Below are 10,597 nucleotides of genomic sequence, written 5' to 3'. Positions count from 1 at the left end.
GAGACTGTGTGATATAACAAAGTTCATAAAGTTCTTGTGAAATAAAGTTTGCTGTGTCTACACAGGAAGTGCACCATGAGCTCAGACATTCACTTAGAGCCCAAGGTCGGCGCGGGGGAACTATTTTCTCCGCAGTTGATGGTGGTATTTTAAAGCTTTTACCTTGTGGTGCAGACTTCTCACGTTGTTGAGACTTTGTGTAGCGGAAGTTGAATGAGATAAGCCCGATTGTTAGCATGACAGACATGCTTAGCCGCCTCTCTTGGGTTCTGAGAGTCCACGCAGTGGACAACAGTTAGCTTAGCATAGCGGAAATTCTTTAGATCAGAGAAACTTTAAAACTCGTGCCTTTTTCAAGCTCATGCCCAATAAATGAGAGCAAGGACACCTGATGGTTTCTGTGGGTTCTGCTCTTGCTTGAGTCAACATTTCAGATTTTCATGGCAGGTTATTTCTGCTCCGAAGCCTCGAACAGCCACACGTCGCTTTGTGTGTACAAAGGTTAGTGTGTTGGGCTGGAGATCTCTGCAAAGGTCCGTCAGGCAACGGAGGGTAAAGGGGGTCAGCGGGGCCTGGATGTGGAGGGAGGGGTGTCATGTGATTGGAGTCACTGGGACATTGGTGGCGATTATGTAAATCTGTCAGTGGGCCATGTGACTTTGAACTTTTTGAACTCAAATGTTATCTTATCAGAACGTTTCAGATTCCTGACACCAAATGAAAAAAACCAAAACTGGCGATAATGATTTGTGATCTGTTTGATGGCAGACAAAAAAAAAAATGCACCTGCACAGTTGTGAGAGGGAAACTTTGTGTACCTTTGGCCCAGTTTAGCAGGAAAAAAAACCTCTGGGATTCTGCTGCTTCGCCTTGAGTCTGTAAGAACTAATTAAGTGAATTATATCTGCTTCCCCGGAGTCCTGACAGGAACACCCAAGAGGAGCTCCAGCTTCTCTCCTCCTCCCCCCAGTCCCCCTCTTCACTTCCTGCACCTTCCACATCTCTTACCTTTTACCCGCTGGAGATTCCAGCTGCAGAATAGCGGTTTAAAACTGATCAAATCTGCACATCAAGCACCCCCCCCCCCCCCTTTTCTCTGCAGTATAAGAGCTAAGTCATTTAGACTGGACTTCACGTCCTCCAAGATGTGCGTCACGTGTCCTCCTGCTCGTCCTGAACCCACGGGCGGGACCCTCGGTCGGTTTTGGCTCATTCATTTGCCGACCGTATACGTCTGCATCCATATGGAAATACAGCATTGTGCTCCTTAGCCTGAAGAGCTTTACACTTAGAAACCACTTACCGAACAATAGCTGCATGTATCGATTGTCACCTTAGCCTACAATAAAGCTACGGCCTGTTGTGGTTATTAAACGAATGCGATGCTCGGAGGGGGCGGCTCCTCTGTCTGTTTATCTTATTGAAAGTCCTGCTGACAGGCCTCTTGGAAAACGGTCAGCGTGTGATTAATAGCGTCTCCCATTTCCTCCCTCCTCCCACCCATTAAGGGTCGCGGCGAACTCTGCGGTGCATTGTGGGGAAGTGCACGTCCCGTACGACGCGTCTCAAAGCCAACAGAAGACCGTTTTTATTAATAGCCCCATTGTTTTTGCTGCTAAATGTCCTCAGGACGAGGCCAAACTGTCTGCCGGCCCTCAGTGACGATGGCGGCATCGCGTGCGTTATTTACCGGCTTCGGCTGAAACGCCACTAAACGTTTGAGGGATGTGGCTTTAAACCCCCCCCCCCCCCCCCCCCCCCCCACTGAGAATCAGGACCTGACCTTTATACGACAAACACCATCCGGTTACACCTGCAGCATGATGTGTTTATGAGGCCTTAATGGAGAAGACAAACAGGAGCATTTCTGATGTTGGCCTTTTGGTGCGTTTGAGGACCGCCGCCGTTCCGTACGTCCGATATTTAAAGGTTAACGTCCACGTTTTCAGCAACACAAAGCTAACGTGTAGATTTCCAAGAAGATACGGAGGAGGACGTATGTTGCAGGGTGGAGGATGTTGGAGATCAGAGGGCTGATTAGGTCGATCCAATTGTCCGGAGACAATGGGATCCTGAGCTCTAACGACAAAACCAGAAGCCAGCGGGTCAATAGCGGAGCGACGGTGATCCGGAAACGAGCGACACGCTTGTTTTTGACCCCATTATCGTGACCACACGGGGCATTGTTCACCTGATATGAAGTCAGAAAAACAACCAGAAAGAGACTGATCAGAGTCCAGCGGGACCTGGGAACCGACCCCAGAGGCTGAGCATACGAACCTCTCGCTCTATCTGTCATCGGTCGCTGCCCAGGTACCGATCCAGTGGTTCGCAGCTGGCTCCTGGACGGGCACTTGCTCCGCCCATTTTCCAAGGATGCATCTGACGGGGCTGGTGTGGGCTTGGGGAAGCTAAATATCCCACAATGCATTTGACCTCCGCCGGCGCCAGCAGCAGCAGAAAGTGGGGACTTGAAGGCACGTGCACGTGATTGTGGGGAAGACTGAGCATCGCAGCACGCGCTCATAGTTGGAGGGCGTCATCAGCTCCACAGACAGCTGCTAAAGACGCTCCTGGTGCTGCCCTGAAACCAGACCCAGCAAAACCTGGACTGGGATTTGACTTCCCAGCATCCTTTGGGCTGTAGGAAGGTCGTGTTTTTTTGCCTTTGAAGCGTCTCCTCACAGAAGTTCAGCTCTTGCCGTCCATGCTGGGCCCCGAAAATAAACCTCTCTGCATGTTGGAGAGTCAACGGGGTCTTTCTGAGGGTCGGGCACAAAGGAGGCTCTATGTGCACAAACACAGATCTGCTGCATGTTATTTCCCATCTGGCAGAACACACACACACCATTCCTCGCTCTTCCATAACATCACCCCACTGAGATTATAGATCACATGTCACTGGGAGGGGGGATGGGGCCATGAGCGCTTGTGTGCGGCACTTCCTGCCTTTTTGAAGGCGTTTCTTCTTCTGTTTTTTTTTTTTGTTGTTGTTTAACAGATATGAACAGAGGCGTTCGGGGTCAGCAGGTAACGACGTTTTTGTAAAGGCAGGAAGAGCCATATTGGGTCTGCAGCGCTCCCCCAGGGGGAACCATTGTGTGGCTTCTGGTTCGCATAGCCGCACTTTAAAGATTTACATCGCCCTTCCGCCATTTGAAAAACGACGATTATTATTGGGCCCCCGAAGGCTCAAATGTGTTTCCTTGGGAGCGATGGTGTCAGCTCCACTCCAACGTCCTGCCATGAGTGGCTCCATGGTTTTCTTTCTTTTATTTGTCTGGATAAATGTGAATGAGTAAATTCTATGATCAATGCAGTGCAGAGGGTTTCTGAAGCACTTCCCTCCACTTTTAATCCTGGAATCCCAGACATCTGTGTGTGTGTGTGTGTGTGTGTGTGTGTGTGTGTGTGTGTGTGTGTGTGTGTTTGGGAGATCATAGAGCAGCGTGGCTCTGTGCTACCAGACATTGCCCGACCTGCATAACATCCCCAGACGTGCTGGAGAGACTATTATGAGTTTCAGATTAAGAACCCCCCCTCATGCCCCCCCGCAGCTCGGTGGGGCCACGGCCGACATAGTTCCATCCAAATGCTCCGTTGCTCCTGGCGACTGATCTTGGATGGGGGGTACAAGGTGGACCTCTTTAGTTGATTTGGTAGTTTCGCTCTGCTTATTTTTACGTAACATTTCTTTAATCCTTCATCTTTTTTTTCAGAGGGGCGGGGTGGCGTTTAAAAATGGGCGGGGCTACACTTAAGCTCTTTTCTACTAACTGCATGGAGTTGTCAGCATTGTGGTTTCTGGACAACTTTCTGGACCTGGGGGTTTCTGGACCTGGGGCCTCCCCTTTAAAGCTCCTGTCACAGGTTCCGGCTCATTTCGCCGTATGCTTCATGCTCCCCACTGTACCGTCAACTCATGTCTGGCTCTGTCAGTTCAACACCAGAGGAAAGGCGTCGACGCTGCAGGTCCAGCAGAGATTTCCAGATGTTGCGCAAAGGTTCTGAGTTCTTCTAAAGTCCAGGACAATCCAAACATTCTAGTGTCAGCAAAAAAACCTTCTACATTTACCTATCAGGCACGTTGGCACACAACAATGTAGATAAAACATGAAATCAATAAGAGACGTTTGCACTAATGCTTCAAAATTACAATATGTGTCAAACTACGAAAAAGAACGCTATATCCAGAAATGCCATAAGCGTCCCTCTTATAAGGAAACTGTTCTGACTTTAAGCAGGAATCTTGTTTTTTTTTAAACTCCGGGAGGAACTCTGAGCGTCACGGCTCCAGATCACTCCTGTTGTTTTTCTGTGTCCTGTAAAGTCTCCGCAGGAATCTCGCTATCATGCTCCTTCCTGAACTCCTTCTGTATCTGCTCTGCTGCTCTTTTGGATTTGGCTGAGGAGGAAGAGCGAGACTCTTCCCGGAAAACCTCCCTCTCTATCATGTCTGTCCGGGAATCAGTGATGTCCCACAGGTCTTTAGCTCATCCAGCTTTTCAGGAACCTAAAGACTGAACAAAGTTCAGCTCCAGTTCCAGAATAAGCCCTGAATAATTGAGAAACTCCTCATCGAATCAAGATGTCTGACAGTAAAAAAGTGAGGTGGAGATCCGGAGGGGTCGGCCTCGTACCCTGCAGATATCCAAGCAAAGTGACGCCGATGCCTGTGGATCACAAGACACTGCACCTGTAAGTCAATCCACAGCAGATGTGATCTTTTCTCACTGGCTGTGAGAAAGTTCTGCTTCTCGGTGAAAGTCTGCAGACAGACGAGCTCCAAAAACGCTGGAAATGTGACGCTGCTGCTGTTTGGAGGGTTCGGCTGCTAGCAGACGTTAGCTCCCCCCAATCAAACAACGAAGCAAATGGTTATGAGTTGATCATGTGATCTGTTCTCAATAACCGAGTCACACACGTAACTCAGGTCTTTGTGTAGCTCTGCTTACGACATGGTCGTTAAAGTTCTGCCCACCTGTGTTTGTTCTCCACTCGGCGACGATGTCACCTTTTCCCATCATGGGAAACTAGCCACTTCGGCGGGAGGACCCCCCCACCCCCCACCCCAGCATCCCCTACGCAAACACTTGAGCGTTGGCCAAAGGGCGCGGACGGCCGCGGGGGCCGCTCGCGATGCTCTTTAGCTGCAGCTGCCGACCCATGCGCGATGGGAAATGTTCAACCTCCCTAAAAAGGAAGAGGGGGACACATCGACTCAGTGACCTCCCGCCGTGGAAAAAAAAGGAGTTCACATTCCTCAAAGAGCCCCTGCCAGCAGGCCTCATGTATCGCCGTGGCGACTAAACTCCACATCTGACCCTTGAATGGGAAATATGATTTTACCTCTGCAGTAACAACACTAGGAAGCGGGAACGGCCAAGAAGGTGGAAAAAGAGGAGGGGAACACATGATTAGCCAGGAAATCAGCCTGTCAGATTAGGAACCGTGTTCCCATTAGTTTCCTGCATTCCTCAGCTGGCCGGGATAATTGGAACGCTCTTTCTTAAAAAGACTTTGGTATTAAATAGAAGAAAGTAACACACTCCATTAACACACAGACGTCATGTGGATAAATTCTCATTTTTATTCAAATCACCAAAAAAAAAAGAATAAAAGAAAGGCTGGGGGGGGGTACAGGAGTGCAGCTGTAGAAACAGTGACGAGAAATGGAAGAGGAGGAGGAAGAAGACTAGTTTGGAATTATACGCTCATTGAACTGAGCCTGTCGTCCAGCCAGGAGGGGGCTCACTGAGACCCTCCTCATGCCTCTTTCACATATGTCCTGACAGCGACCACATCTCCAATGATGCACTTCTGTGGGGGGGAAATAGCAAATGGAAAGACAGTTTGAGCAATGATTACATGCAATTATGTGGATTTAATCAGTAAATGGCATAAAGTATCGCTAATGGCTACTGGTTTAGTAGCACTAATATTGAAAATTACTGCTCTTTTATGGTAGGTGCGTGCTCTCTACCACACGATGACGTTATCACACTACAAACCCGCATTAACGAGCCACTTAACATGTGACTTTTGACGCATAAATGAGTCCATTTCATCGAAAGTGTCTTACCGCTATCAATTTGCCGTCCGAGATCTCTCTTTCGATACAGGTTTCTTTGCCGTCCCAGTTCTGTTTCTGCACAAGCTTGCCGTTTTCCAGAGTCACCACGGTCTGCGGGGGGGCAACAGAAGAGAGATAAACCGTGAGTACCCCGCACGGCGAACCACCGCAGGCGGGCCGTGATGCGTTCACGGTCATCAGGCCTTCGCACTAACCCTCGTCTTCCTGTCGTCGGCGGTCGTCTCTTCGAAGGGCTCGTTCAGCTTGAATTTGATTTCGGTGTTTTTGAAGGTGCTCTGAGACTTCATGCACACCGTCCCCTGGTCGTCCACGCTGACCACCAAATTGGGTTTGGTCCGATTGCCCACCTGTCGGGTTGCGAACCCAACACCTGCAGAGACAATTGAAAAACTATGAACACATCTATCAAAAAAATCTTTCAAACTGGAAAAAAAACCATGAGGCTATTTCAACATACAATATATTTCCTTCTATTGATAGTACAAATCACTGTTGCCTTAGTGACAAATAATATTCATCCAATCATCCCTCTCTCTCTCTCTCTTTCTCTACGTGTCTCTCTCTCTCGTACCAATCGCCTTCATGTAATCGTCAAAGTTCTCGCTGGAAATCATTTTCCACGTCCCAACAAACTTCTCAACCATGTTTGCGGTCTCCGGTGTGTTGACCCTGAACAGCCTGTGGAGAGTCTCTGGATTCGGTCTCTCCTGCTGTGGGAACGCGCTGGTTTTTAAAGGGGCGGCCAAACACGCGGCCAAACACGATGGACCAATCACAGTCCTCTACGTCACGCACCAGAACGTCAAAGTCCCGCCTCTTTAGCGGCGCGTGTTTAATGGCGTTTTCCTAATGTAGCCTTTCCTAATGTAAGTTATGGGCTTTTATATTCTAGTGATACATCATGTAAAAACCCCAATAATAGCAAGAAAAATATTTATTTTTTAAATTCATTCTCCCCCATAAGTCATTAATATGGGCAACATAGTAAACGCAATTATCTAAGTTAAATTATCATTAAAAACCTAAATCCCCCTAGTATTTGAAAAAAACAGTTTTATAGCTTAACCATTAGGTAATGAAGCTGTTTCAGTTAGAGGCATGATGGAGACCCTTTTAGAAAAGCATTCAAACTAACTTTTCAGTTCTGCTCTCTGTCTGGTAATTAACATTATTTAACATTATTTTGGCTTTAAGGGAATCAAATGTATGCGCGCGTCAGAGAGAGAAATTACTTGTTGACACTTTGTAACAACCTATTAATGAAACATATGGCATGAACTATTAATAACTTTCGCAAAGTTAGGTTTTTTGCTGTAACCCATAACAGCCTAAACTGTTTCCTAATATTACCAGAATCATATACCAGAATTACTTGCAAAATTAAGATTGAATTGTTGCTGTGATTGGATTTCTGCGTAAATCTGGAATAAACCTGCGCGGCCGAAATACTCTTTTGATCCCTGGCAGCCACCGTAGTCTCCCGCTATTAAAAAGGGCCTTCAACTATTTCTTCTCACCGATAGATGGCGCCACGCACTGGCACACTGAACTGTTCCAACGCGGAGAAGCTACACAAATACAAATATTAAACTAGTTCATTTGCTCAAATCTGATTAAAGACACTAACTGTGTCATCCGTGTCAAAGGCCAGGTCTTGCATAAGGTTGCATAATGTTTCATAAGTTGACATCATAATTAATGTGTGTATTGCAGAGGTTTGGCTGATGGGAGGGAAGAGTTGGGAATGCGTGATTCAGACTGAGGAGCACCGACTCACGAGGGATGAGGGTTTAAGGTCACAGAAGAAACAGCTCTGTTACAGTTTTATTATAAATACAAATATACATACACACAGTTTGCACATATTATTTCTTTGCAGGTTGTGCTTGGTCCTTGGCGCTGCAGCGCGACTGGAACGCCCCGAGCATCTCCCTGCTGCTCAGATTAGCCCCCTCCATCACCAGCCTCTCTCCATCTACTGCAAAGGGAAAAGGGACAGAAACCACAACGATTAATCCGAGCTGACAGATGGGAAAATGTTCCTGCCGCCGACCTCTGACAGACGCCCGTGTTGACTTTCAGAGGAGAATCAGAGGTTATTTGGCAACACTGAGGTCATTGCTTCACCTACTTTATCTGGACAACTGAATTGAATGAATTGAATTCCAGCTAAACTTTTATTTAGGGATGCTAAATCACCAGACAGACTGACAATTAAAACATTGTTTGAATCTAAAAATAGATTTTGCAAGTATGAGAAACTAAAAACTAGAAAACATCACAGCAAATAGAAGGAACTTTGGGATATGACCCTTTTTATAATGTTCCACTGACAACACTGTTTCTACGTTGGAATGACACTCACAATAGGTAACATCCACCAGGGGTTCCGACTTGTCATGCTTCACCATGGCAACCACCTCACAGTTCAGGTTGGTGGATCTGGCCTTTTCAGAAGCCACCACAGCTAGAAACTCCCTGAGAGGCCAGAAAAAAGGTCTTTAAAACATCAGTAACCTTAAAAATGTGACAGGCAACTACTGTTTAAGGAGCGTGTATGCATGCGTGGTTCTAAAACAGACAATAAATGTGTTATATGTGTATTTATATTTCTAAAATGATTTTTGGTTATCACTCAACTATCCACAGATGATGCAGAAGAAATGTTCTCCTGATCGATCTTAAATATATTTTCGTTTGTTCTCTTGAATCTATTTTTTAAACATGTTTTAAAATGAGATAATAGTTTTATATTTATGCAGAAATGTAGGCAAAGCTCTGTGTATAAAGTTGCATTTTAAGAACTAAAGGAAATAGATAGATAGATAGATAGATAGATAGATAGATAGATAGATAGATAGATAGATAGATAGATAGATAGATCCCCTCTACAGAAGGACAGCCGATCTAAACAATAAGAAAATATTACCGATCATCATAAATGACATTAAAACTCCGGATTGTTGAGGAACGCAATCACCGCTGCTTACGTCTACTATCACGTCTTTTACGGTCATCTTCGGTGCACATTCAAAGAGACAAAACACAGACCAAAGTCAAATACGCGTTGCTTACCGAGTGGACCGAACATTGGACTCAAAGGGACAAAACTGGACCACAATTTTCTTGACAGCCTTCAGGACCACGGCGCTCTTACTGGGAGCCGCCATGTTTGTTTTCTGTCATGACCTCATCAGTGAAGAAGACCGGAAGTTCCTGCCTCTGGCCACTAGAGGGAGTCAGATGACAAGAGGAACTGCTACTGCAGTAGCCGAGAAATGCAGCTGTTGTAACGCATAAATGGATTTTGTCCCAATGATATGTTTATTCGTACCAGCTATGGGAAGACCTGGGGGTTTCATTTACATAGTATCACACTATTTGCTTACCTAATATAAATTGCGCTCTAAAAGCTTAGCACCTAGTCATACTATTGACAACCATATATGTTCACCTGCAACATGGATTTAAGCATAAACACATTTACAGTATATTCACAGTGAAATGACAGAGATTGTAGATGTACTACAGGAAAGCTGACTGTGGCACTTACCGTGATCATCTGACAATCCCTGTCTGGGAGGAGAATTACAACAAGACAGGACAATTGAGTGGGGGGCTGTCATGCAGTAAGTCAATAAAGGAGGCTGCCTTCCAACGAGACAATCAAACAGACACATCCCATAATCAAACGCAGAAGGCTGTAAAATGGTCCCCAGTAACAGGCCTGCCTGCATTCAGTTGATGAAAAAAGATCAAATGTCAACATTGTGAAAAATTGAATTGTGAACAAGTTCATGCTGTATTTTAAGCGCTGAGAAGTCTCACAAGAGCATGAATTGTTTCTTTGAAGAAATAGATCAAAAAGTTTTTAATCAAAAGGTTTATTCTGGCCTATTCTTTATCTCTTGAGTCAAATACAGAACTTTTGCATTTCCTGGTCACTAACGTCATATAGCGACCTCATTTGTGTTTGTGTGTGTGTTGGTGTGTTTGTGTGTGCGTGCGTGTGTGTGAGCGTTCGTGCATGTGAAGTTCTTGTACAACTTGAGCTAATTTCACACTCTTTGTATCTCTTTCCTGACTCCGACTCAGCCTGTGACAGTTAAACAGTGGACTCATAGAGCTCTAAATTTAGACCCGTGGCCACTGAGATGCAGAAGCATTTCCTATATCCTCCTACCCCACCTAAAACACACACACACACACACACACACACACACACACACACACACACACACACACACATTCAGACACACACAGGCAGATAGAATATTTACTAAGCCGTTGTGCTGTATGTCCAACATAAGAAAGTGGGGAAGAGGCCACTCAAACAATGAATGCTCCAGGGGAATGGAGCTATTGTTTCATCTGTCCAGTCTTCCTCAAGAGCAAAACAGTAAGTTCTGAAATGACCTTATCATATTGAAATGCTTTCATGAGGAAACCCTACTGGAAAAAGACCCAGTAATTAATCATGAGTATGTTAAATGTGAAGCTGCG

The 10,597-nt window shown here is 45.9% G+C and overlaps 2 protein-coding genes across 2 annotated transcripts; both read right to left on the bottom strand.

The window, feature by feature from the left end:
• Nucleotides 1–5,567: 5,567 nt before the first annotated feature.
• fabp4a (fatty acid binding protein 4a) lies at nt 5,568–6,823 on the bottom strand. The gene is made up of 4 exons (XM_057021384.1): nt 6,666–6,823; nt 6,289–6,464; nt 6,083–6,184; nt 5,568–5,820 (listed from the first exon to the last, which is right to left on the bottom strand). The coding sequence occupies exons 1-4, from the start codon at nt 6,736–6,738 to the stop codon at nt 5,767–5,769; spliced, it is 405 nt and encodes a 134-aa protein (XP_056877364.1). The 5' UTR covers nt 6,739–6,823; the 3' UTR covers nt 5,568–5,766.
• A 1,082-nt stretch (nt 6,824–7,905) lies between these two features.
• mrpl53 (mitochondrial ribosomal protein L53) lies at nt 7,906–9,322 on the bottom strand. Its single transcript, XM_057021386.1, has 3 exons — nt 9,170–9,322; nt 8,460–8,572; nt 7,906–8,072 (listed from the first exon to the last, which is right to left on the bottom strand). The coding sequence occupies exons 1-3, from the start codon at nt 9,262–9,264 to the stop codon at nt 7,960–7,962; spliced, it is 321 nt and encodes a 106-aa protein (XP_056877366.1). The 5' UTR covers nt 9,265–9,322; the 3' UTR covers nt 7,906–7,959.
• Nucleotides 9,323–10,597: the final 1,275 nt, after the last annotated feature.

The sequence above is a fragment of the Takifugu flavidus genome, chromosome 21 (assembly GCF_003711565.1).
Source record: "Takifugu flavidus isolate HTHZ2018 chromosome 21, ASM371156v2, whole genome shotgun sequence".
NCBI classification, from domain to species: domain Eukaryota; kingdom Metazoa; phylum Chordata; class Actinopteri; order Tetraodontiformes; family Tetraodontidae; genus Takifugu; species Takifugu flavidus.
This window is presented reverse-complemented; position numbering and strand designations above follow the sequence as displayed.